General features: G+C 46.1%; 1 protein-coding gene across 3 annotated transcripts in view; it reads right to left on the bottom strand.

Moving 5' to 3' along the window:
* palld (palladin, cytoskeletal associated protein) overlaps nucleotides 1–27,461 on the bottom strand; it is a 52,695-nt gene that overhangs the window by 2,338 nt on the left and 22,896 nt on the right. The window contains exons 6-18 of one of the 3 annotated variants that reach the window (XM_041934798.1): nucleotides 25,358–25,499; nucleotides 25,207–25,230; nucleotides 24,352–24,471; nucleotides 22,510–22,960; nucleotides 7,322–7,996; nucleotides 6,426–6,570; nucleotides 5,970–6,071; nucleotides 4,915–4,953; nucleotides 3,762–3,983; nucleotides 3,128–3,277; nucleotides 2,717–2,805; nucleotides 1,759–1,891; nucleotides 26–233 (exon numbers count right to left, since the gene is read on the bottom strand). In XM_041934798.1, coding sequence (XP_041790732.1) covers nucleotides 26–233; nucleotides 1,759–1,891; nucleotides 2,717–2,805; nucleotides 3,128–3,277; nucleotides 3,762–3,983; nucleotides 4,915–4,953; nucleotides 5,970–6,071; nucleotides 6,426–6,570; nucleotides 7,322–7,996; nucleotides 22,510–22,960; nucleotides 24,352–24,471; nucleotides 25,207–25,230; nucleotides 25,358–25,499 — 2,500 coding nt within the window. Of the gene's footprint in view, nucleotides 1–25; nucleotides 234–1,758; nucleotides 1,892–2,716; nucleotides 2,806–3,127; nucleotides 3,278–3,761; nucleotides 3,984–4,914; nucleotides 4,954–5,969; nucleotides 6,072–6,425; nucleotides 6,571–7,321; nucleotides 7,997–13,863; nucleotides 14,002–22,509; nucleotides 22,961–24,351; nucleotides 24,472–25,206; nucleotides 25,231–25,357; nucleotides 25,500–27,461 lie in introns of those variants that run through there. The other 2 variants (XM_041934799.1, XM_041934800.1) reach the window with 2 other exon arrangements.

Genomic DNA, 27,461 nt, shown 5'->3' with positions numbered 1-27,461 from the left:
TTCTGTTTTGAATGATTCTGTTTACCTGCAACGATGAGTTCCAGGTTGAAGGAGTTCTGCCCGGCTCGGTTGCTGGCGATGCAGGTGTAGATGCCTGCGTCACGGCTGGTCACGGGCTCGATGACCAATGAGTGCACGCCGTTTTCCCTCACCAGCATCTTATGGGCGGAGTCAGGGCGGATGGTCTGTCCGTTCAGCTGCCAGATGAGGTCAGGGGTGGGCAGGCCGCTCACCTGGGGGTGGTAAAGAACACAGCAAACGTTATTGCTTGTTGTCCACCGGTGCTTGTTTTAGCTGTTTTGCCCGCATGTGTTCGATGGAGGCAGTGTGTGTTTGCTGGGAATATGAAAACAGTGTTTGGTTAATATGTCTGTGTTGTGTTTGTCTGGAGGAGCCCGTCGCCTCTGTCATGGGAAAAAAGTGCACCGAGAACAGACTTGTCTCTATTTGCAGAAACCCAACTCCTGCCCTCCTGGAAAATGTGCCACTGTGGATGCATATATTTGGTAATATGAACAAATGAACATCAGCGTTCACAGATATCGCAGAGCAGACTAAGCAGTGATAAGTCTTTCTGGAAGCGGCCCAGGACCCTTTTAGAAGTTGGGACATTTTAAGCATGGAAACTTTGGAAAATCCACAAATGATCTGAAAATAAATATTTGCTATAAATATCCTTGACATTAAGGGCTCTGAAGGGAAGGAGACTCTCGGTTTATTTCTGACAAGCGTACAAAAAGGCAGTCTTTTTATAGTGAGTTAATTGTGGGTCTGTTTCATTTTATTACGTGAACGAGTTTTCAAATAGTTTCTAAGTGCTGCGAGCTGGAGGGAGGAAAGGTGATGACGAAAAGATAAAGAGCGAAAATGAGCTAAAAAAGCTGATCCCACTTAATCCCTGAAAAATGACACCTCTGTATTCTCCCTGTCTGCTTTGAGCCATTCATAACGCGAGGAAGTGATGAAACATCTCGTCTCCGCTGGTTTTTATTCCCTACAGAAACTGGAATGCACGGAAAGGGAAATGTTTCTTTGGCGGCGCAGACACGGAGCCTCCCTGAAAGCAACACAGACGCTGAATTAAAGGGCGGATCTGAAATGGCTTTCTCTATTACTATGATTAACATATTCTCTTTGGTGCGGGCATTTTCCTCTCCAGCCAGTTATTTTGAACCATCTCCCTCTTTCCTTTATCAAAGAATAGCAGCGCAGATCAGGTACTGTGTTCACCTGCAGAAGCCGGCTGTTATCTAAACGACTCCACTGCTTCAGACTGCGATCCCATTCGATTGAACTTACTGTAAATGGGCAGGCAGAGCGTTCCAAGTCAAAAATGGCAGATTCTGGCATCATTTGTCCACAAAAAAGGGCTTGAAACTGCGGTCGAATATAAAAATGTCCTCTTCACATTAAAGTTCATAGCTTGTCATGCCATACTAGCCCTAAAAACATGGTGTATAATTTGTCTTCTCTCTTTTTAAGTTTTAAAAATGTCCCTCAGTAAGCAGCTCTGTCTCAAAGCCGACCAAACACACTCCAATAACTTCTATGGATCTTTTACCAGCCGCGCTGGGATAAATGTAGCCAGTCTGAAGCACTGAAAACAGATGAGGTCTCTTCATGCCGATCAATAAATGACTCTTTCATGTGGAAATTGTGGCAGCCTCCATATGGCGACACATTGATCTCCCCTCCCTCTTAAATCATACCGTACACCCAGGTGGGCGCAGGCTGCACTCTCAGAAGGCGTGTATTTACCTTGCAGTCCATCCGGCACAGGCGGCCCTCCTGAACGATGAGGTCGCCGGGCGCCTGCAGGAAGTGGGGGCGGAAGTGGCGCTCTTGGATGTTATCGTTCTCATCGCCGCTGTCTCTAGACCTGGACCTGGGCCTGACAGACGGAAACACAGTATTTGGGATTAAAAATCAGATTCAGATCAGATTAATCAGTGGGTTTTATTTTCCATCTTAATCATTTTCTGTTCTATTTTAATACTATTACTCTAAATACAAAGACTTCTTTCCATGTTCATACTAACTTGTTTGTATATATAGATATATCCCCTTTCATAGGCACAATATGAACATTTTTGCTCTTATTTCTTCCACTTGACCTCCGAGAGTCTCCTTCGACTTTTCATAGCAGGTCAGGACCCACAGTTGTTCCCGTGACTCGATAACAACGACATCACCGCTCGCCGAGCAGGGAGGGAGAAGAGAGCGAAACGCTGATTCTTATCTGGATCTCTCACTGAAAACATCTCTGAGCTCAGGGAGTGTTCATCTAGATAACAGATTACAGGTGGGGTTTTTTTTATGTGCTGTGAGGAGCGCCTGTGATCTCCTGCGCTGTTTTTCACTATCCGGGCTCGGATGAAGGCGCGCTGTGTATACAAGGTCATTAGAGCAATGAAAAACAGAGCAGAGCAAACAGGTGTTCCCTCTCATTAGCGCCGAGCTTTTCTCTCTCCCAAACCGACAGTTCAACAAAGGAAAAAACTGTGATTCGGCTCACAGCAAACATTTGTGCGAGCCGCAGCTTCTTGGAACATTTTACGTCAGGATGATGCACTGCGCAGGAGTGTGAGTGAGCACAGACGTCGTGCAGATGGCGATCGGCCTGCAGCGCATGTGCCAGCCAGCGGCTCGAGGCGCGTAAAACACAGACGTCTCTTTTTGTCTTCCCTCCACCTCCCGTCAGTCAGCGAAGCCTCACCTGCGCATGTGTCCAGGTGCAGAGCGTTGGCTCCGGCCTCGCTGGTTCACAGCCTGGACCATCATCCTGCCGGTGCAGCTCACTCTGCCCTGTGAGGGTGAGACATGGGGAGAGAGAGGGAGCTTATGAGGTGTTGACACTCCACCACACCACTAGCAGCTGTCAGACCGGGAGGAGGAAATAAAATGTGAGTGTTAGAGCTGGAAAAAGCTGTTAGAAAGAGTGTAGCACATGAACGCTTGACCCTCATGAGGGCTTTGGTGATTTCCTGTCTCATTCAACGCCCTCTTCCTCTTCAGGCGCGGGACAGACGTGTGTGTGCTTTGTTTTTTTGTGGTTTGTTGGGATGCACGTGCTCGATCATATTTAATCTCGTTTTTTTTTCTCAGAGCCCTGCAGCCCTCTGCTCACCTCAGGGTTGCCTGCCATGATGGTGTAGTTGCCGTCGTCGTCCAGTGAAGCTGCAGCAGTGTGCAGAGAGCAGGTCCCGTCGGCGTCGCGGCTGATCCTGTAGTGCTCGCTCCTCTTGGAGATTTGCTTGCCATCTTTGAACCAGTAGACCTGTCACGCAAAATAAGAAAGTGCACAGAGGACAGCTATAAGATTTAACAGACTGACCTTGGGGAGAACAGAAAAAAATACTTGCTTATCCTTCCAAAAATTAAACTTTGCATTTTGAATTTGAATCAAAAATGTGCTCTGGTCTTTAAATTGATTTAATGCAGTGCTCTGTCTCTCTTTCCTCTCTATCTCTCTGCTATTTCTTTTATTTCGTCAGTTCATTCTGAAGCCTGTCATCACCATGTCATTAATGTGGACGGAGCCAGGCAGCCAGCCCAGGCCAGTGTGTGTTCTTGCAAAAGGCCTCCTCTTATCACAACACAGAGCATATGTCCAATATCTACACCCTCAATCATCAGCATCACACATCAGCGACTTCCCAGCGAGGAGGGTAAACCGCCATAAACGCTTTAATATTAATAATGGCTGCAGCCAAGCATGTTTAAGCAGGGCCTTTTAAGTAATGTGCAGTACAAGCTCCCACCTTTGGTTTGGGGTCTCCGTTGACCTTGCAGGAGAAGGTAACCGGCATGCCCTCAAAGACTTTGTAGTGTTTGAGTTTCTGGTCGAAGGATGGCGCCACCCCCTGGCCGGCGGAGTCTTCATCGTGCTGCACGTCGTCGTCTGACTCCTCCACCGGAGAACGCTCCAGACGGAATTCAATCTCGCTGATCAGGCGCTGCTCGAAGCTGGACACTTTGTATTCCTGCACACCAGAGACGGAAAGAGATTCAGAGAGAGGCAGACAGATACACCACACTAGCTTTGTGTGATCACGTGACAGAGGCAAGCACATTTCAGAGCGTGCAGAAAGCTATCAGAAGGTTTGCCCTAGTCTACGTTTCCTGACACACCAATTAACCTGTCTTCATTGTGACCCAAACTACCGACTTTCTCCCAATTCTCTAATTCGCTCTGCCCAGATGAGCCACTCCTCCTTCCCACCATCTCCATCAATCTCTCATCAGTGTAGCTCTGCTGAGGCAGAGGGAACATCTGCGGAGCCACATGGTCTGATGACACATCACTCGGATAATGACAGGCCTCGGGCGCAGCTGCAGAACCAGCATTTATCCTCCTGAACTCACTCCTGCCGCTCGTAACGACGGCAATCAAACAAGTGGCCCATCCTGATCCACTGAGGTGTTATCCTGTAACGGCACCAGCAGCTGCTGCAGCGTGTTCCTTTCTAATATCTTACAAAGTCATTCTTCTAATTGCTACTTAAATCCCAAATGTGGTGCAGCATGCATTGCAGACGGAGCAAAGTGCAGTCTGGGTAAAACCACACATGCTAACCAGTGTTGCAATCAAGCTTGAACATGCTTCGTCATCTGAATCAAGTGAAACTACCTGAACAGCATAAAAGGTGCAGAGACCAAGGTGAACGCATGCTCGACCAGTTCTATTCTGCTGTGTTCAGCAGACACAGCTGCCTGTGCATGGACCACACAGCCAATATGGAACCACAGGGACCAGAAAACTAATTGTGTTGCTGCCCTTTGTGGTCCATTTGTTCTCTTATCAGCTAATCCCCAGGCCCGATCCCGTGAACACATCTGAGCTTTCAGCGTGACTTTCTGTGCACACTTACACACAGCGACACACAGAGTGAATGACACAAAGGTTTCAAAAACCTTTTGAGGGACAGATTCTCTATCAGACGTCTTGTCTTCCTGTTGAGAGAAAAGAGGGAGTTTTGTCTGCGTGTTTTACCGTCACACAGTTATTCTGTGCGTGTTGTGTTTCAGTGTGTGTGTGCAATCTTACCTGCTCTCAAAACACATAATTTAAATTCACATGCTTCCAACTCAGCATCACAAGTTGTGCTCAGAGCCATGCAGCGCCACAACCAATCAGCTCGCGCCTCATGCCAACAGGCTACATCACAGCGGGATGGCACGGCGCAAACTCGATTTCATGCGTCAGCGTGGACATAACTTGTGTTCTAGTGATGTCTGTGACGTCACTTAACTAATCAGTGTGTGCTCTCTGTTAATGGAGGATACTGTGTCATTCAGAGCCACCTCTGTCAACTCGCTGCACGCTGTCTGTACAGCTAATGAACAAATTAATCTGTTACGATGGTGGGTTGTGTCCCAGTGTGGCCAAATTTTAAATGACAAAAACATTTTTTAGAAGCAGTTATAAACATAATTTCAACCAATTCTCCATAGGTGGAAATAACTGAAGCTCATCTATGAATGAACAACCAACACTGTGTGCAGGTGCTGCACTTCCACAGAACCTTCACAGTCAAACAGCTACACGAGCCTCGAGTGTTACTCCCCAGCATGTTTGCAGCCACACTGGTTTCTACCAGTTTGCATAAACAGAGCTTTTTATGGAGGGCTCCGAAGGACTTTGCAGTGTTTATACCCAGCTTTCATAACTCGCTCTTCAACGGTGTTTACAGGGACTGAGGGTGGAGGTGTGTCCCGATTCAAAAGGAAAGCCAGTAGTCATACGATAGGAATGACACCAGCAAAGTATCAGAGGACAAAACAGAAAACAGGAGGGTGACTGTGTGGCATACATGCAACAGTGGGATTAGTGTAAATAAAAAAGAGTCAACACTGCTGGTGTAGACATGTTCGTCAAACGCTTCCATGCCTGTATGATTTCAGGTGTGTGTGTGAGTGTGTGTGATTTTCCCTCCAGGTGTGTGGATCTTAATGTTTAGCCACCGTACCTGCGTGACTGGCTCCTCCTCTGTGTCCTGTGTGTTTAAGACTGTGGCAGCGTTGTCAGCACCCAGCAGTCTGCGAGCCATCTTCTCCTCATAGGTTAACCTCTGGAAGCAGGGATTAATGGGGTCGGCAGGGGTTAGTGAGTGAGTTGCAGAACACACACTTATACACACCATCGGCTAGCGACTGTATCTGCGCCTTGTGTTAATCGGGGATGTAATTATGCATGGAGAAACATTATGAATTTATTTGAGGGTGCATGACACAACAGCTTGTTTAAATACACTTTTATGGGTAGTAAAACTGCTTTCTTGCATGGATAGATGTATGACTTGTTAATATGTTACTGAACAGGCTCATTCTCTAACTGCCTGCAAACACTCAGTTGTTTCAGTAATGGAATAAGGCTAGAACACACACACACACACACACACACACACAAACAAACACACACACACCTGTTGTCCATTGCTTATGCGCTCCTCTTTAAAGCGCAATTTTCTCTCCAAGTCCTGGATGACGGCGTCTTTGGATCCTTGGATGTCCGAGTCAGAGGCGACGCGAGGCGTCCTGGGGCCCGAGGACTTCCTGGGGAACGCTTTGCTGAAAGAAGGACAAAACAGAAACCTTTTCGTTAAAGTAGCGGCACGCGACTCTGCGACAAACACGCGTTATCTCAATACGTTGCGACTCCTCTTTCCTGTCCGTTTGCTCCCTCTCTGGCTCTCTCACATCCACCCTTATCTGGACATGTCCAGCTATAGCATTCCTCAATGTGTCTTCTTATCTCTCACAACTGCAGCAGGAATGCCAGGGCGAGAGGGGGAGTGCTGGAGTGAGTGAGGGGCTGATGAAAAATGACTGGCGAAGACTTGAAGGTGGAATGCCCTTGATGGGGGGAAAAAAGCAAAAGTTCTCCCTCTGGGACAACCATCAGAGGAGGATTATCTACACAACAAGAGATTTGTATCAGCTAACTCAATATGCAGAGCCTGGAATCTAAATCCAGCAACCTCGCGGTCCATATGAGCTGGGCGAGGAACTCTGTGAAGTGATAGATCTTGACAGCCAGTAACTTTGTACACCGTATATGTGAACTACGATACTGAAACCTGAGTGTCCTCTGAGGTCCTTGCGTATATTTTGGTGCCATATGGGGGCTACAGCTCTTACACCCTGGGAGCACTTGTGTCTACGTGTGTGGGTTTGTGTGTGTCTAAAAGGGCTCCTCAGTTAGCGTTTTCCTGTAAACACGCTGTATAAAAATGTAAACATGTCATCTTCCATCAAGCAGACATCCTGCTTCTAGCTGGCAGCAAGTGAAAGTGCATGGGGGGGGGGCGGGGGTACTTACACAGTCCCGTTGCCTTTGGGAAGGCCCAGGGCGTTGACTGTAGGGCTGCCAGGTGAGGAAGGTGTGGAGGGCAGCACTGAGGACAGGAAGCTGGAGGCAGGAGATGGAGGGACGGAGGAGAATGGCGAGGACACATCTGAGTGGGCTGGAGACAAAGAGACGGGCAGAGGGGGAGGAGGCGGAGGGGGAGGGAAATCTTGGGCGGGGCCTAAAGGAGAGGACAGGTTACTTGAGCTGAGGAAGGGCGGAGGCGGAGGCGGGAAGGAAGGAGAGCTGGGAGACTCCACGCTGGCGGCCTTGGTGAAGGGGGGCATGGCGACCCTGCTGAAGGGCTTGTGTGAGGTGGGAGGAGACAGGGGGGAGGACAGGCTGGATCCCGAGGAGCCAGAGGACTGGGTGGCGTAGCCCGTGCCCCCGGGGCTCTGAGCAGCAATGAACTGCTTGGGCCGGGCGTAGTTGAAGGTGCTGGCCTGCATGGCTGCGTTGCTCTCCAGCTCCTGGAAGGAGGGAGGAGGGGGGAGAGGTGGAGACGGTGGTGGAGGTGGAGGCGCTTCCTGAGGCGGTTGCTGAGGTGGAGGCGGGACTTCCTGGCTCTCCTGCTGCTGCTGCCAGTTGGCTGCTTCCTGCTGCTCCAATAGAATCTGGTCCTGCAGCTGCTTCAGCTGGGACGCGTTCCTGCGGAGCAGAAGCATGGCGGTCAGTTATCACACACTAAGACATCTTATGCCTTCTTAAGGACTCTTCATTCTTTATGGGGGAGGGGGTCTATGCAACAAAGTGTCGCACTCGTAAAAATGTTACAAAATCACGCAGCTGTTTTCGATTCATGCATGACACCATCGCCTGGTCTCCATCCAACTGTAGTCAGAACACAACTGGCAGAAACGTTGGAGGCCAGATGTGAGCGTAATCGATGGAGAGTTAAAATGCCAGTCAAAGCGTCGGGACAGCCGAGTGAGGCAGAAACACGACCGATCGCGTTATCGTTAAAGCAGTTCGAGGATGACATCGGCACGTGGTCGTGAATGCGGCGGTTTTCAACAGGAACTGAAGTGAACTGTTTTTCCTCGGGTCTGAAGGTGATAGCCTGTCAGGCCTGAGGTTCAGGCGAAGCAGTGTTATGTGGACAAGTTGTGTGTGTGTGTGTTAGTGTGTGTTCTGGGAAGGAAACCACCGCAGCAGCAGCACGGACTGATAGGTTATCAGCCTCCAGCCTGTAACAAAGACTTGTTAAAAAGCCAGCCTGTTGACAATGCATCAAGTACGGTAAAGGAATGAGGAGATAAGTGTCGTGGTGAGAAAATCGGCTCTGTTTTACACTGAGCAGTCGACCATGACGCGCTGTGAGCCGGTCGGGTTCAGCGGCAGAGCTCAGATGTGATGTTTTTCTGTCTGAGTGAAGCGCACGGCCGAGGTGTGGCTCTGAACGCCGCTGCGATGAAAGGAAAACAAAAAAAAAGCAACGATGCGGTGTCATTTTGCCAGGGATGGGTCCTGATGATGAAGTATTGTGTTTTTTCACGGAGGTGTGGTCGTGCAGTCTCTCCCCCGGCTTGGTTGATTCACTGCGTTGTCACGTCATTGTGGGGGAGAGGGAGGTTTTGAAATTTTGTCCAGTCATCAGCTCTAAACCCAAACTTTTTTTTTTATTTTCTTGTACAAGCCTGATTCCAAAAAAGCTGTGACGCCGTGTAAAACAGCAGTAAATAAATGCCCGCGTAGTAATAAGGCTTCATACAATCATGTGTTTCATGATTGCACGAGGAGCTGGCTTCACTTAAACAAGCTCCACGTGCACCAGGAGGGTTTTTAACGAGGACTAACTTTGAAAACCACAAGACAGAAGTGAATTTGTCGAAGCTCTCCTTGAGGACCAGGTGGAGGACACGGGTCTTTGGGAAAGGTTGAAGTCTTAAACCTTCAGAGTATACAGCTATGTGTACGCGAGCCTGATGAGCTCCTCATAGGCAGCCTGCTCAGAATATACTGTGCATCCCAGTGGTGCATGTTGTCAGGAGTCCACCAGGACCAAGTTCACGTGCCCAAATCTTTTCCAGATGTCGGATAATCAGCGGGGTCTTTTGACTATTTTTCATCTGTGAGAGAGCCCCCCTCCTCCCTTCAGCCTCCCCCTGTATACATTTACAAACAGTGAATATTTCTCAGAACTGACAGTGGTAGCATCGTGTAACAAACCCACCACACCATCCAACAGCAACATGACCGATTAGTCTGTCCTAGCCAGTGATTTCGGTCATACGAGACTTCGCATGGCCAAATAAATGGTTGTTCATTCGAAAGCCTGCACTGCGATCGCTCCAGCCCGACCTGGTGGCCCCCCTGCAGCCTTCACTGACCTCCAGAGCACAGGATCGATTCAGTGCATCCTCCTCTCTGTATACATTTTTCTTTCTTTACGTTCTCTGAAGGCCTCCTGCTCGGGCCTCCACAAAAAGAGAGCTTTTACAGGAATAGTTTGGCAGCTCGCAAGGCTCGCGGCGCTCTGCAGCGGTTTGATTCCTTTTTTGGCTGTGTTCTCGGAGCGTCGGGGAGAAGCACCCTGCCCGTCTGCTCCGGCGGAGAGGAAACACACTTCATTTCCTCGCGGCCTCATCCCTCTCGACCCAGCACACGGCTTCACTGCCTCGGCATGACAGACCTCAGAGACCTTCGCAGCGTCTGCCTATGTTTTTGACGTAGGAGATAAGCGCGGCAGTGGGGAGAACAGCTCTGTTTAACAGCTCTGTTTTTGACAAGCGTATGTAAATGTATGAGCAGGAGGCAGAGTGGATGTTATCCAGCTGTAACTGACATCACCCCTTTGCCTTAAAAGGCACTTTCTATGTAAAGCAACTACGGCTAAACAAGCACCTTCATTCATTACAAAGCCAAACTGCTGAGCAGCCCTCTTACACTGAATCATAACACCCTCTCTCTCAGTATGGTCAAGAAGTCTCTGAAGTATGTGTTGATACACAGTCAAATCATCCATCCGCATTAAAATGCGCTGACATTTGACTTCCATCTAAATATGAGTTTCCAGAATTCTAAATTTGCCAGATTAGATTGGCCTCTTGTTCAGACGTTTGGCATGCTTCATATCAGACCGCGCGTCAAAAGGTCAGCCTGTATAATTTGCAGCTGCATGAATAGTTTTATGGCCCACTTAAGGATTTACATCAAGCAGAGGACGGGGGTCATCCAGACTCGGTGACCCTGCGGCCTCCAGCTCCACCGCAGAGCGCAGGACGAGGCTGCTGCACACACACCGTGTCCTGCTCTTTCATCCCAGCTGTGCTCTGCTGTAAAACCTGACCTGCGCCTGGTGTAAACCATTATAAGGCATCTACAAACGGCTCGAGAAGCAGAACAGACCTCCATCTCTCTCTCTCTCTCTCTCTTATTCTTTGTCTCTGTGGCGGAGCGGGGCTGAATTAGCAGGGAAGTGTTCCTCTGTCGCCATGCCAACGGCTCTGTGTTTTGCTGTTCTGGTCTGAGCCAACTGGCCCACAGAACGCCAAGCTCCGCTGAGAGAAAACGCTCCAGCCCCTCTGTCTGTCATTCTGTAACACAGCGTTACTCTTAAGTCTCTCTCCCTCATTGCCTCTCTTTTTTTGCCCCGATTCTGGTGGTATAAATAGGCAAAGCCGTTAAGTCTTCCCCTCTTTGATCCTGAAAAATACTTTGCTTGGGCTGGATCCTGTCTGTAAAGTCTTTAATGTGGGGAAAAAAGAAAGACGGGTAGTAAAGGCAAAGAGGGAACTGGTCTGGAGTGACTTTGTCTCTCCGGTTTCTGCATGGAAAAGCTCAATAAACAGACCCAGGAACAGCTTAACAGTAACTCGGCTGAAAGTGTGTTTTACAGCCCAGTTATTTATCAGTCAGCTAAACACTGGGGCGTGCCAGACAGAGTGGGTCTTTACCAGCAGCGTCTTGCTTTAATAAATGAAGACCTCAACATCTTTAAATGGCCGTGTTTACTCGGCTTCCTGAACAATAACGACCCGGGGTGCGTGAGAATCTTGTCCACTGTACCGCCGGAGCACGCTGCGAGCCGGCCGCACGTTTATCCGCCGCCCGTCTCTTAAGCTCCGCAGCTGGCCGAGGAGACGGAGACGCTTTATTAGACTCGGCCAGCTGATGGCAAGAAGCACGCCGCCGGGGGAGAACAGGAAGTAGCTGAGTGTACATAGCCAGTAATGAGGGGCTTCCTTCTGTAAACAACAACACGAGGAGAGCTGAGGACGTGCCTGTCCTCTTAATGATTCTGTAGAAAAGGTGAGATTAGAAGAGGCATCTTCCTGGCTGTGCAGCAAGTGGAGCAAGGGAAGGGCTCCAGTGGGCGTTCTGGCTACTGTCAGGATATAGGCCCATTGTGTGTTTGCATTACAGCTCTGTATGTTTGTTTCTGCAGCCACCTGTGAGCTTGGTAACAGCGTGACCTTGCCGTTTGTCAATGATTTATATCCAAATAGTCGATTTGAGCTCTGGTATCACACCTACAACACAAACATGGGCTTGGAAACCCTGCCTGAGAGCATTACACGCACATGCGCACACACAGCCTTCACTGTGATTTACATTATGGGGACTTGTGTTTTGTCCCCATAAGGAAGGCGACCCCCCCCCCCACACACACACACACACACACAGTGCTTCACCTGAACTGTGACTCCGACCTCATGACAGCAGAGGTGCGAGATGACATCACCAAAGCTGTGGCTTACAAAACTTTCTAGTCACACACAAACAAGGTGTATCTTGTTTTGATGCGCCCACACACACCTGGTTCACGGTTTCCCTGTATTCACCATCGAGCGTTGCATCATCGTCACTACAGCGCGTCAGTGCGAGCCCGTCTGATGCCCCCGAGCAGGAAGAAACCATCGATCTGACACAGCGACTGAGCTGATGTCTGAATGACTGTCAGGCTGACAGACTGTGAGTAACACACCGGCTGACTTAGGTACCGTCTGATTGATGTGAAGAAATATTTTTGGTGTCACTTCTGATTGTAAATGTGTCATGTAAGGGATTAATAAACAAGTATTGAGCAGACTGAGACATGTGTTGCATCAGATTTGAGCCACAGCACAGGATTACATAGAAAAGCCACATAAAATCATTCAGATTGTACATGCAGGAGCTGCAATGTAAAATCCTCACGCACTCATACACACACATCACTCTCCCTCCTCCTCTACTCTCACAAGAGAAACTAGCAAAAGATCTGCTCCAAGTTTCCTATAATCTCACAGGCCGCCTGACCCCAAACACCAGGCTGCTGCTGCTGCGAACGCACCACATTCAATATGTCACACGTACGAAAAACCCTCCATCTGCAGCTTCCATTCATTCACGTCTCCCCCGTCAGCTGACATGTTCTCCCTCAGCCTTTGTTCTCCTGGTATCCTTAACTTATTTTCAACCCCTCTCCTCCCCGGGTACCCCCTCCTTCTCCCCGTTCTCTTTGGCTCTAATTACACCACATAAAACAGAACCAGACTGTTTTCGTTTCCCCCCCCTCCCTTATTCCAGCTCACGGCTGCTGCGTTCACCCACTTTCTCCCTGCCCTACTTTCTTCTTTCTTCTATTATTTTCCCCCTTGCTGTCTATCTGGGCTCGCATTTCATATCCAAGTGTAGGTGAAGAGGGCTCTCTTCAATCAGCGAGGCCTCCCTTTCTCTATGCGCCTCCATCCATCCCTCCCTCTTCTCCCCACTCCTCCGCCTTTCGCTCGCTCTGTCCAAGTGAGACGGGGAGTGTTTTTTTTTTTCTTCCTCTGCAGCAAGAATGCTGAAGACATTCTTCTCTGGATTGGAGTGGGAAAGACATTGCCATCAAATGGGATTAGCAGCAGGAGCGGAGGGAGAGGAGGAGGAGGAGGAGGAAGGAAGAGCCAGGGGGAGAAAGAGGAGTTGGCTCTGAAGAAATCAGCCAGTGAGAGAGTTGGAGCCGAGTGAGACGCAAGCCTTTTAACCTAACAGACTCTATTGTGTTAACTAATCCATCTGACTCCACCGAGGAGCTCTGCAAACAAACCGACCTCGCCACACAAACAGTCGCTCTGCAGTACAGATACACAAGAAAGAAAACTCGGTCCTCCACCTTGATGCCGCTCTTCTTCTCTTTCTCTCTACAGCCTGAAACTCACTACCTTTCAGGAGCCTCCAGCAAATGAATGGGTATCACACTCAGCCTCTCTGTGCTCCCAGAAAACCACACATCCTTTCTGAAAGCATATGATTTGAACATTGCCAGGCCGCTGAACCTGGAGCACAAGAAAGAAAATCTACCTAACTTTCTTCCTCTACTCCCGAATTCAACTTCAAAGTATCTGACGCCGGTGCATTTTTTAATTAAAAGTGAGAAATAAATGAAGAAATGAAAGAACTCTAAAGGCAAGGACAGCTCTAAAAAGTTTAAAGTTTAAAAGAGACGCTTCATTAGTTTAATCATTCATCCTCATCGTTTCATCAGTGCCGCTGAAGTTTGCTGAATGAGTTGTCAGTGTGCACGAAAGAAAAAGCTAAAGTTTTACCTTCAGTGTTGTGGTCTTGGTGTGTAGCAGCTCTGATATTTCCCTGCAGGAGAGTAAACTAGGGTGCAGTGCTGCTCTGCCAGGTATGAGGAGCATATATAGAGCTCCGAGCAGCCAGACAGATGACAGACGCTCGCTCTCTCTCTCTCTGCATGAGTCAGTCTGTCTATGAGCTCCTCCTCTTCACAATAAAAGCTCCCAGCCCGGCCAGGACCAACCCCTTTCAGAATAAAAGCGCAGCCGGTGGTGCTGCTGACCGAGGAACTTCCCTTTGAGTGTCAGGGAACAAGAATAACTGCAGCTTACGGAGTGGCAGATAAAGAAGGCGTCGATTAGAAAAGCAGAATGAGAGAGATCTATATCTTTAACTCAAATTTCTATTGTTTCCTGAGGGACTAAAGGCTGCAGAGACGGGATGATTGAGGAGAGAGAATGGAAGATAGATTTGAGAAATTAATCATCTGAGCAGCTCTCTCAGTTTCAGGTGACACAAATGAAATGCTCCATTGTCAGGTAACGTCTGAAACAACGCCCCTTTCTGGAAATAAAATCCACATTCTGTTCACTCCTCACAGACACATTATCTAGACAGAGCCCACGCAGTATCATCTACCTGCCCAGCATGTGAACATAATGGTTTTATGTAGCTCACATGCTCTGTTGAACCTTTGGAACAACTTCATTTGAGGTCCCTGTGCCACTGTGAAGCGGTTTCATTCACTGAAATATGCTCACAAATATTCAGTCCCTCAGTACGAGAATTCTTCTCTCATTTTTGTGGCATGAAACAAAACCTTTTTGGGAATTCATCATTTCTATTTTTGTGTGTAATGCCTCTATTTTTAGAGCCGGTGTGCGTTTTCCAGGCCGCTGATGAGTCACAGCGTGTTGATGGAAGGCGGGGGGCCAGGGATCTGGTCCAGTGTGGTGCTGTGTGTAGTTGTAAGCGCGTATGTGATTGTGTCTGTATTCCGGGGAAATGTCTTGGAGCGATTAGGAGAAGGTCTTTCTCTCGAGTCATCCCCTGCGTGGCGGCGAGTCAGACTGAATCCTCTCACAGTCGGCTCTCGGTGACAGCAGTGTCATGAGATTGGAGCGTGTATACATTGTTACACCCTCTAATTAACATCCACAAGTGGAAGTGGTCTGACTGGGAGTGTGTCTAAAGAAGTCTATACCGCAAGCGCAGCCACACGCACCGACAGCCGGGGTCAGGATCTAATCAGAGGTTGATTGACCTCATCCGGAAATAATGCCATTCTCGGAGCGTGTATGTACGCCAACATGTGTTTATCTGTGTGTTTAACATACCAGGGTGTTCTTTCCTGGGAAACACAGGCTGCTCTCTGTGAGGGGATCACTGAGGCCTGTTAGTTTCCATGCTGTCAACTCCCAAGCATACGCTCTGGTCTCTGGCTCCCCTCGCCTCTCCGTGCGTCTTTTCATCGCTCTCTTTTCCCTCCGCTCACCCCTCTTTCTCCCAGCCAGCCCCCCCCCCATCTGTGTTATGAAGGTCAGCTCTGACAACTCTCTTCCTTATTTGGAAAGTTTCTCCATTCCACGCGGGTCATTCTAGCCCGACCGACCAATCCAGTGGTTAGTTGGTCTGGTGTCTCAGCCAATCCTGGGTCTCCCATGTCCTTTTAAGGACTGCCCATCTCTGACTCTGGAGGTCGATGCGAAATTATCTGCTTTTCCTGCTCTCTTGTGTCTCTGCTGACTTCATTTCGCTTTTTTTTTTCCTTTTTTTCCTGTTACACAAGCTCTTTCTCTCCCTGATGACAACTAACTTTCTGTTTCGGCCTTTTTCCATTTGCTGGATAATCAAAAACCTCTTTGGCCTGCGTTCACTGAAGCGAAGGCATCCATTAGGGAACTGGTCCACAGTCAGTGTTTCACTTCCATTTTTAATTAGACGTGTGATGATGATGAGCCACAAGCGAAGTTCTCAGTGTGTAGCCAGTGCCATATGTGGTTCCTTAACATGCATGTTTCCCGCTTTCCATAAAACCACAAGCAACACCTCGACAAGAAAGTGATTGTTAATACTTCATTAGAGAGTTCATGACTTGCACCTCGTAAACACAAACACACTGCTGAGAGGAAGCTCTGAGTCACAGCGCAGATATGCGACAAATCCTAGCAGCCAGAGCTCCTTGCTCAGCAGTGCAACACAGAAAGAATATAGATCCTGCTTTGAATGTGACACAACAAGCCTGAAAAAATCTTGATAGTAGTCTGATATAAGAAAGAAATACAAGCAGGGACAAACAGCAACAGCCAATCACCTGCTGCGGCTTCACACTGTAAACCCTAACCCAGCTCTGTGTGTGTGTGTGTGTGTGTGTGACTGATGAGGGCTGTTGGCAAAGAGCAGTTTGTTGCCTTCAGTTTGCATGCAGTTCCCCTGACAACAGCCTCACTGGGGTTAAAGAGGTTTGGAGCTACCGCAGAAATCATTTAATCTTACTGGTATGGCAATTATGTCAGCGGACAGGGATCGAAAGGTATAAGGTCAAGCTGCGTGCAATACAGGCCACATTATAGTGGATTAGGCCGTTCCTCATCTGCAGTATGTAAGTATGCAGAGGCTGGAAACGTTAATGTTGGTAAGTGATACACATGGTGTCACTTACATGCTGTTGTTCTAAGCTGCTGTGAGTTTAGGTGTTTGTGTGAGTGAGAGCTGGGCAGCAATTCAGTATTACTGCATTTTGACTTTTGATGAAGTTGTATTGTATTAAAATGATTGTATCATGTTATTGGTTTGTAAATTGTATAACTCCAAAAAAGTTGGGAAGCTGCGGAAAACATAAAAACAGAATGCAACCATTCACAAACAAACTGTGTTTTTGGAGCGTTCCACAACTTTTCCAGTCTTTGTTTGTGTTTCTCCTGTCCCAACTTGTGTGAAACATGTTGCTGCAACTCAGAATAATCATATATTTACAAAAATCAATGATGCTGATGAGGTCAAACATTACATATGTTGCCTTTGTCCTGTTTTCAGTTGAGTTTATCAAAAAGGATCTGATCTTTTCACCTGATCTAATACACAACAGTGGAACACAGTTAATTGCACTGGACATCAATTAGATTATTTTATATTACTTGACATATAACAGTGTCCGAAAGATATTTTTATTAATTTAATGATGTGAACCCCTCCCCTCAGGAAACAACACACAGTCACTTTATTCACCACCAGTAGTTAAGCTAATTCTTTTTGCACTACCATTTACATTTGCACTATTACATTTTCTTAATGTTTCACTGTTTAGATTGCAGTTTTTTTATTTAGATTGTACAGTTTTTATTTATCTCTTTTTAATATATGTCCTGTCACAAAAGGTTGAAGAGTAACGCAATTTCGATTCTCTGTTTGTCCTGTACATACTGCAGAATTGACAATAAAGCTGACTTTGACTTTGACTAATACGAACGACTTCAGCAATTACTCCCAGCCCTTGTGTGGTGGGCCGTGCTAAGATGGTCTGATGATGTTTTTGAATATATCTCTAACTTTAGGAAGCAACCTGTTGCACACTGTCTGCTGTGTAATTCCCTCTGAGGCAGAACGTTCCACTTCCTCCATTGACACAAGTAAACATAGACTGGCCTCCACTTTCCTTCCCAAGCCTTAAAATATCAATACCGAGTGTAATCACTGTTTTGTGTATGTCCAGCAGATCTTTGATTTGTTTAAATTCACCTACACAACTTCTTTTTACTACCAACCTATGTGGATTACCAGCCAATCTGTGTTATCATCTCTTTCACAAAGGGACAGCAGAAAACTTGAGAAACCCTGAGTCACTGTGCTTTACAAAAACATGAAATCAGTGTAGAAATAAAAGGCTAAATTGAGGTCCTGTTGAGTGCAGAGGCGTGCCTGGTTTTCATCAGCGGTAATATTAGTATACTGAGTACAAACGAACATGCTGTAGCGCTGCATAAAAGAAACCAGAAATCTACAGACACATTGCTGGTGAGAGTTCAACACGTAAGACATTAAAGCTTTGTGGAGTGAAATCCGTGCAAGAGAACAATTTCGACTGTCAAAGTTGATTCCTGGTCTTATGAAAGAGAGATTAAGCTGTGGAATGGCTTGAGGATAATTGTTGCCTCTGCTACTTGTGCTTGGTGTGTGACGCCCACCCAGACGTTTTCCCAACCTATAATATAATGCTTTGCCCCTATTATCATGGTCAATATCGTGGTGGTCACACCTTCCACATGTTGCACTGGCTTAACACTTCTGACTGTCTCCTCCTTTGTCTTCTTTGTCAGTGTCTTGAAGTGGTTTCTTACTATCTTGCCTGAATGTTTCACTGCATCATAAGTAGGCTTTTGCTAAAACATGGCTGTATGCAGGTGACTTAGCAAGCAGGCAAAGCTACTACATAAAAATCTGTGTATCCTAAATGTGAAAGCACACAACCACATGCACGTTTTCCTCCTGTACTAGCAAGGATGTGCCATTACACCAAAATAAACGTAAGAAACGCAAAACGTTCCTGTGAAATGCCACACTAGGCAAACACGTACCTTTATCAATACAGGAAAGCTGACACTGGACACCAGCGGCACTGACACCCCATCCATCAACACACACCCACAGCCATGTGCATGCATGTGCATGAACGCACACAAACACAGATTTACAAGCTCCAGGTGATATCAGTCTATCATTATGTGGCTTTACAGACAGTCACGTGTGTACAGTTGAACCCTGGAGAGCCCTGAACAGAGAGGAGCTGTGTTGTTGGATCAGGGGAGAACATAACTCCTGCAGCAACGAGCCTGTGTTCAGATGCAAAGTCTCATCCAGCTGAACTACGGAAGGTCTCAAAACGGGTTTCATGGAACATATTTAGACCTTTCTGCAGGAAGCCCAGTTTATCTTCCAGAATATCTCACACAATGAAATAGGCTTTAATCCCAAGATAACCTTTAGTTGCTTTACATAACACCTACATGCTTAAAGCAACAGGTAATTTTAGCAAAACACTTTTGTTTTGTAGAGCTGTTTTATGAGACGGCAACCAAAATTCGTGCAAACACATCTTAATTTTAACCTACTTAAGCTTGTCTGAAAATAACACATCCATCGAATTTACTGACTAAAACAAGTTGCTAAATAATATGTTTCCGTGTAGAATTACTTCAAAAAATTCTGCTAAAAAAAAAAAGAGGCTGAAATCCAGAGGAGTATAGAAAGAGACAGTGCTGCCAATTTTCAATCTATCTATTCTTTACCATGTGGTAAAACTCTGCTTTCTCTCCAAACCTGTGGGTTGATTCAGATCCAACCGGCCAATCTGAGCCTCTCCCCTGAGAATTTCCTTTGATTCTTATCCTGACGTCTGACATCAACGCCGGGCATCAAACCCAAATACCGACCGACCCGGCTCTCTCTTCCTTCAGCACAGACAAAAACAGCAGGTCTGTTTTTACAGCTCGAGTCCTCAGCAGTCCCTCCTGGCTGCCAAGTCACACAACGACTTCACGGATCACCCCTGACACAGACTTCCAGTATGTTATTCCTATGATTTACAGTGATTTGTTCTAAATTTGTGAACAGGAACACATCTCTCCAATACCTATAAACGCTGCTGCTGAGATTATAATGCTATTTAATGCAGACGTCCCTCCATGAATAATAATGAATAATTTTTGGGGATAGCCACATTGACTAGGGAGTAAAAGCTTACATGTACAGAAAAAGATGGGGAACTGCTCACTCAGATAATAAAACTCAATCCATACTGATCCCCCTGCCTTTATGTAGATGCAGTAAAACAATTTGGCGATTTCATGATATTGCCTTCTTCTAAAAATACACGACACAAGGGTCATAGTTTCCACTGTGCCTATTGATTTTATAGCATTTTCAGCAAAGCGGTTTGTTAGAAAGTGGTGGTTCTTATTAAAAAGAACTCCTGTAAATAGTAAAAAACAAGCAATTAAAGTAATAAACCAGGAGCATTTTCAAAGGCTGCAGGCTTTGCTGTGCTCTGATCTTTCATGGCAGCGGAGAAGAAGAAGATGAAAAAGATGCGCGCCTGTGCGTTGACGTGCCACACGACAAACGGGATATGATGACATAAACTCAGAGGCTTGAGGTCCAGAGAGGTCGGACTCTGTTCCTACATGTTACCTGAGGAAACAGAGTGCAGTCTGGCACAAACGTGACCTTTGGTTAATGGCAGCGCTGCTGTTTTTACTGTGTAATTACAGAACTGAAAGGGGAGAGGGCAGGAGAGGGGTGGCTTATGCTTTCTGCACTGTTGGGAGCTGATGTGTGATGTTATTGTGGATGAACACAACAGAGAAGCAGCTTTCCCACTTCTTTAATCTAACGTAAAGATCTGACCTTGTAACAACAGTTGGTTTATTTATCAACAATTTGTATATTAATCTCTCTTGTAAGATTTGAAATAAACTTATCTTGTGAAATCTGCATCAACAGAACAAAACACAAACAAAAATCTCATAGGCTGCTTGGTTCTATAGAAAACTGGATAGCAGGAAATCTATATTTCTTCAAGGTAATTCCTATCATAGCACCCAGAAACCATGTCAGATCTGTTAATCTAGGGTATGCAAATCCTGCACCAACAAGCATGCATGACTAATTTACAACATGTCAGCTGTAAATGATCATCTGATTCCACTCAGTTCCTCTCCGCTGCCTCTGATTTATCATCATACAGCGTGACAATGTGAAGTAATTTACATGAAATTAATCAGAAATGGAATCTGCCTTCATTGCTACCATCAGCTACTGTCTGTGTTTGCTTCCATGATAGTTTGATGTTTAATGTGGCGCCACTCAACTCACATCCAGAGCATCCCCTTCACAGCCAAATATTTACCTGTAATTTTCTGCCTCCTCCTCTATATTCTCAGCTCTGGAAGCACAGAAGTAACAAGTCTTAACATTTATGTCAACACATATGCAACACTGTAGCATCCGTCAGCAGGAATCAAATCCAGCATGCAGTGGAAATGTAGTGTGTAATGCAAGAATCAGGCTTTACTGCACAGTAACCAAACTTTAAATGCAGCCCGTCACAACCCACAGCGGCACTGTTAACCCTCCAGTGTAGATGAGATATAGTGGCCATGTTGTTCAGTACTGTGACACATCAGACATGTTGTAATATTAGGAACCTCTATTAATAAAGCAAGTAGAAAGTAAGTTTTGTCAGACTATGTAAAATATTGAGACTGCAAAATAAAAAGTGCAAAAACAAAAGTCTGAAGCCTTGCTTGCACCTCTGTGAGGCTGTACTTCCACACAGTGGTGCTTTGAGCTGCTGACATTAGCAATGCTAGCATGTTTAGCAGGTATAATGTGTTACTATTTTCGTTTTGCAGGTTAGCAAGCTAATATTTGCTAATTAGCACCAAACGCAAAGTAAGATGAGGCTGATGTCTTTAATTTTGCGCAAATTTTATCACAAAGTTTTTATAATAAATCCTCTGGGGATCATGAATGTTTGCACCAATTCTTATGGAAACCAGTTCTTATCTTTAGGGGATCAAGTCAATAGGACTCATGTGGGGACAATTAATGTTCGTACAAATTTTGGTGCCGGCTCTAGTAGATGTTCAGATGTTTCCCTGAGTAACTGACTAATAAGTGAGTACTCACACTAGAGTAAACGTCGGCAGATCACCATAGATATTACACTTCATCCTGAGAGGAAGTGAAATTTAATAGTTTTTGACATATTTTATACTGAACCACAAAAGTAACTTCATGGTGGCAGTAGAAGGACAGTGAGGGGATCACCAAACTCAATTGGAGTCATCCTCCGAGAATCATGAAAATCTGTACGACCATCCACTGAATATCTGCTGAGATATTTCAGTCTGGACCAAAATGTTGGACAGACAGACCGACACTGCCATCTCTAGAGCTGCGATGCTCACAGGGCTAAAAAGCTAAACAAGCAAACAGAGTGCTGTCAGGCCTGCTGTCATTCATCATCACAAACGCATCAGTGAGGCATCCTGGTGGCCTTGGGGGTAACAAACATGTCTGGGTCAAGTCTGGACATGGACCTTCCATCCCTTCTTATTTCTTGTCAGTGCTTGCTACTGTATTCTTTCAAATAAAGGCAAACATTACTTTTAATGAAAAAGAAATGCATCAGCAGCTAAGACAAAAAAAAAAAATCCATGCACAAGAGGTTTGTGGACCATTGACAGTAAAGCCATTCAACTCTCTTCTAACAGTGACATCCTACCTGGTCCCTATAGAGCTCACAGAAAGGTGCTCAGGAAGAAACCACAATGGCTCTGTCCTGGGCTGGGCATGCAGTCCGAGGTCAGGCAGAAACAAAAGGAGCCATCCAGCAAAAGCCACACAGATCTGTTTACAGCCACAGACAGGCAGCAGCTGGCAGACTCGCCCTGGCAAACGTGTTGCCACATTGACACCAGCATAAAGGCAGGGGAATGCTTTTGTTCTAAACAGGCCTGGGATTCCCCTGTTAACCCTTTCACAAAGCTGAAACACTATCATTTCCACTAGTCCTCAGACAGGCCTCCCAGTCTGGCTCCCTCCCACCAGCCCTGCCTGGGGACTAGCCTGCCCCAAGGGCACAGACACATGAGGATACAACAGGTACTCACAGCTTTGGTTTAGGCTTGGTCGGCAGCGGAGGACCGTCCTTCCCAAGGGATGGATGTGAGTCCGGTGCCACCTGGGCTGGACTTTTGGCTGCAACTGGGACATCTGTCATGAAGTCAGACAGTGGTGGAGGTGGAGGTGGGGGTGGTGGCGTGGTTGCTTTAGGCGGGCTTGGAGGTGATGGTGGATTTGGGGGTTGGCCATTCTGTAGAGACCCTTTTCCCTTATCGTTGTCCTCCATCTCTGAGCCCATCTGTACTGGAGGCAGGGATGACACGCTGGGCCAGATCTCGAGCTCCTTGACATGGAAAGCCTCGGTGCCGGGATGAGGCAGCATCTTGGGTGGCAGCTCCAGGAGGCTGACTTCTGTGGGTGGGGGAGGAGGGGGGAAGGCTGCTGCATCCTCAAACCCTGAGCTATCACCAGACATGCCATTACTCGATGAGTCCTCGGCTGCAGAAACAGAAACAAACACAAACACAAGAAAAGTGGAAAATGCTGGACTAATGTTTAGTTTTTCTTCTGTCCCTCAAATACCTCTGTAGTTACTGATCACATGCACACAAGACTGTTTCGCAGCTGACGATCTAAAGTAGCAGCTGGGTCCAGTCAGGCTGATTCCTGTTTATTCAGCCTTTCCTTTAACTGTGCGGTGAGTGCTGTACTGTACATACATAGTTCTGACTGTGAGAACACACACACAGAAATATTTGTGTCCTGCTGTACTCACAAAGAGTTGCTCATCAACTCACGCCTCTCAGCCTTCTCCCATGCAGACTACACAATAATAAACACGACAAAAGATGCTCATCTCATTAAGATTTGCAATATAAGCTTTATAACTGACTCCAAACCACGCGACCTCCAGGGAACTGCTGGACTATCGGAGGTTATCGTGACCGAGCCCTGATTCATCTGCCAGATTACAAAAACAAACTCTGCACTTGAGAAAAGTTCCATTTAATTTTTGTTGCATTCAACATTCACTCCCAAACTGTCTCATTTTTCACCACAGTTAAATAATAATTATACTTGTTTTCAGTGCTTACATCGACATTTATCATGTTCTGTCCCGCTCTTTATCCCAGTTTACAAACATAATTTTGTCTTACGGTTTGAACGTGATTCGTCTGTCTGTGCGTCAATCAATCAATGTGTCATTGTTAAGGCTGCTGCTAGTCCTTCATAATTAAGTGCCATTGTGTTTGACGCTTGTGTCTCTTTCTGACAGAATGTGTCAGTATGCTAACGGTTAGCTGTCATGCTAAACAGACAGTAGGTCTTTTGTAAAGAGCTTCAGGAGGCTTGAAATGTTCCAATAACCTTCCCAGAACGCTCAGGGAACTTAACAATTGTGTTAATAGCCGTTTTTAACAACATCTAGGGAACGTTGTGTGGGCACGTTCAATAAACGTTACCACAACCAAAAAATAATGTTCCCAGAAAGTTTCGGGAACTAAATTTGGAAGCTGGGTTACTTCCTCCTACGTAAAGTACTAAACACAACAAAACTGCTGCGTTCATGGCATCCATGGTGTTGAAAGGTGTGCTCGGTAGGGGTAATTGTCCCCCATCCAGATGAAAAAGCCTGTGGTGTATGCGTAAGATGTGGGAGTGCATGGACATGTGGTACACTCAAGGGTCCCAGTTCGGGGGTAGGAAAGTATGGTCACCTTATGTTTGGACAGCTGGCATTCACACAGTGTTGCTTATCAAACCCCTTGGTCCAGTCACTGTAGTTTAGCCTCAGCAGGTAACACTGCAGCATTCAGCTGTGGTGTCTGCTGCTTGTCGATGCTGCCTTGTAACAACGCGCTGAACACCTCTGTCTGTGTTGCACGCACCTGCAGTGACGGCGAGATGGGCCGTGCTGTTAATGGAGCCAAACGGGTTGGACGCGGTGCAGCAGAACAGACCTCCGTCCTCTGGAAAGGCCTCGGCTATCACCAGGGTGCAGATCTCCTCTAAAAGAAAACACACAAGCACCATCAATACACCTTTAATACCCGTTTGTGATCGATATGGGTAGAATTAAACACCTGACACTGATGAACAGCCACTGCGAAGGTATGGAGTGACTTGTTAACACTCGATTAGTTTGTAATGAGGTGTAAGAGATGGACAGGAAGGTAAGTTGATGATGGACATGTGACCCAGACTGGTGACTCACTATTCATAGTCAGACACACGGAAGAGCAGCGGGGAAAGACAAACCGGCATGGATGCAACTACTCATGACGAAACACAAACACTGGTGCACAGATGTTCAGGGACGTCTGAGTGACTCAGCTCGAGAGCAACACCTGAAACGACCCCTGAGTCACACAGGTGGGAAGCAGTCTGACATAAATTAGCGTGTGTGTCATTGTTTATCTGGGCCTTTGCGTGTGTGTTTATGCGTTGGAGCTTGCGGGTGGTGGGGTTTCTCAGACTTTCCCCAGGGGCTCCCTCTGACTGTAGTAGATGTGATAATGAGTGTCCTGCGAGACTCAGACTTATGAACTTGTGATCTGCTGTAGTCATGATCGAGAGAATGCCTGCAGCTGATAATGAGCCCATCAAACTCAATCTGAGACTCCAGACACAGCTAATAATCCGTTAATAATTTTACCCACTGACTGCGGCTGGGAACATGAAAGCAGTGTTGTAATTGGCCGAGTCACATTTGGATAGACCTGGGAGGAATTCGGGTAACATACCTGTCTCTGCTGCAGATCGAGGCTCTGATTCATGATGTATCATAGGGAGAAAGAAAGAGAAAACAAACAGAAATATTTTGGTGATTAGCATTCATCAGTTGCCAATTTAGTGTTAGACAATAATCAATTATGACTAAGAGGAATGTCTCACTTTTCTGGAGAATACGAAAATCTGGGGAGTCCAGGATCTCCTCTCCCTGGCGGTACCATCGGACCTGCAGAGGAGGGCTTCCGCGGACCCTGCACTCCAGAACCACCACCTGGCCCTCGGAGGCCTGGGCATCCTGCAACAGCTGCACACAGGAGGGATAGAGTAAGAGAGAGAGAGAGGGGAAATGGGAAACAGGATTGAGTGAGTGAATAATGATGAGGAAAAGAGAAGAAACCAGCAACCAAAACGATAAATCTGCCTCAGAGTTGCAGCACGGGATAGAGGGAGACGAGAGGCCAGCATTTGAGGGACTGAGAGGCCAGAGGACACCTATAAACAGTCGCTCTGTTTCACTACAGAACACCAGGGCTGAGTTCTGCCTCAGACCCACAGTCTGTGAATTTCTCCATTATGGGACAGGTACTAACATGATAGACGTCCAGAAAAAAATACCAAGAAGTATTCCTTTTTTTTAAGTCTCTCCCAACTTGCTCCACAATGAGCTGCCACTCAAAAATCCATCTGAAAACAGAACGGCCATTCAATCATTGACGTTTTTCTTCATGGAAATCACAGAATCAACTTTTCATTTTGGCTAACATGATATTTTTTTAAACATCACAGACACAGTAATTTGTAAGTATGCAAAGATACTTCCCTCCAAGAACCTGATGTCGACTGACGTTTTATTGGAGCTGTCTGGTCCATCAGTTTTGGGCATCACGCAATCCAACAAAAGTCATAAATCTGACGGTTCAGTCGGTCCGTTTGTATCAACTTTAGCCAAAAATGAGCGTCTGCTTTGGTCCAAATAGCTGTCACCAAAGTCTGCTTTCTCAAAATATTGTATTTCAAAATTAAATCATTTCTCACATATTTGGAAAATGATGAACTGTAAGTGGAAGTATGACAGTTTGTCAAAGTCAAGTCATCTTTTCAACATCTTCTTATCATCCCTGACAGCTAAATACAGGGGTGTACATAGACTGTGAAGGCAGATTCAGAAAGGGGGGCGGGTGTAGAGAGAACAGACTTTCAAACAGTATAGAACCAGTCCACCTGGGTTCAAAGAGCTCATATTAAATTAAACTTGTGCTACATGTGCCCTCAAAAAGACAAACCCATCTCCATCATGGTTTTCTTATTTTTGGTGACATACTAGCAATCTACAACAAAATTATTTGCAATACTACATAAACTATAACAACTGCAAATAAAATATAAAAACTATTCAATTCAATATAATTTCTTATTTTCTTTGGTATTTTATCATATACAGATATGAAATAATGACTACTGGGTGATGTTGATGTTGTCCAATGTCAAGTCTCTATTGACATAAATTTAAAAACATATAAAAGTTAAAACTTAAGTTATGTCGCATGTATAAGTATTTTTGCAAAGTATAGCATTATATACAGAGCATGACAAAACGATATGTGTGTTCTTCATAACTAGTAGTTATCCCACCAGAATAGCGTGCACTGGGACCCAGTGTAACTTACCTTATGCCACTGGCTAAATACCTTCCTTCTGGAAGTCTGTGAAAGTCTCCTAACGAGCATCTTTATAGGATCACTGTGATTCTTTGTTATAAATAACTAAGTTTAAGACATAAACCATTGGTCATTATGTTACGATGTTGGCTATATGCTGATTATCATCACTGACACACTTGTCTCCTATACTTACAGTAACTTCACAGATAATTGTGTGAAAGTTGAGCTTTCGGGCGACAGAATAGGCGAGGAGTTGACCCACCTAATTATCGATGCTCTCAAACTCAAACTGTAGGACCTCCTACAGATGCCAGTTAAACTAAAAAAAAAAAACAATAATAAAAGGCCCCCAGTTGCAATTACCATCAATAATATGGCAGCTTATAGTTTTGCAGACCAAAGGGGCTGATGGAGACCCCACTGTCAACACCGTGTTGTATCTTCTGCTAGTTAACAGAGTTACATAACACTGGTGTCCATCAACAAGAGGCACTCAGTGTCAGTGCTAATAAATGTGCCTGAGCCTCTTCCTCTCTGTGACTGCGTGTCTTTGGCATGGGCGTATTTTGGGAAGGCCAGGGGTGGAATGTACATCATGGGTCTGA

The sequence above is a fragment of the Chelmon rostratus genome, chromosome 4 (genome assembly GCF_017976325.1).
Source record: "Chelmon rostratus isolate fCheRos1 chromosome 4, fCheRos1.pri, whole genome shotgun sequence".
In the NCBI taxonomy this organism is placed as follows: Eukaryota; Metazoa; Chordata; class Actinopteri; order Chaetodontiformes; family Chaetodontidae; genus Chelmon; species Chelmon rostratus.
This window is presented reverse-complemented; position numbering and strand designations above follow the sequence as displayed.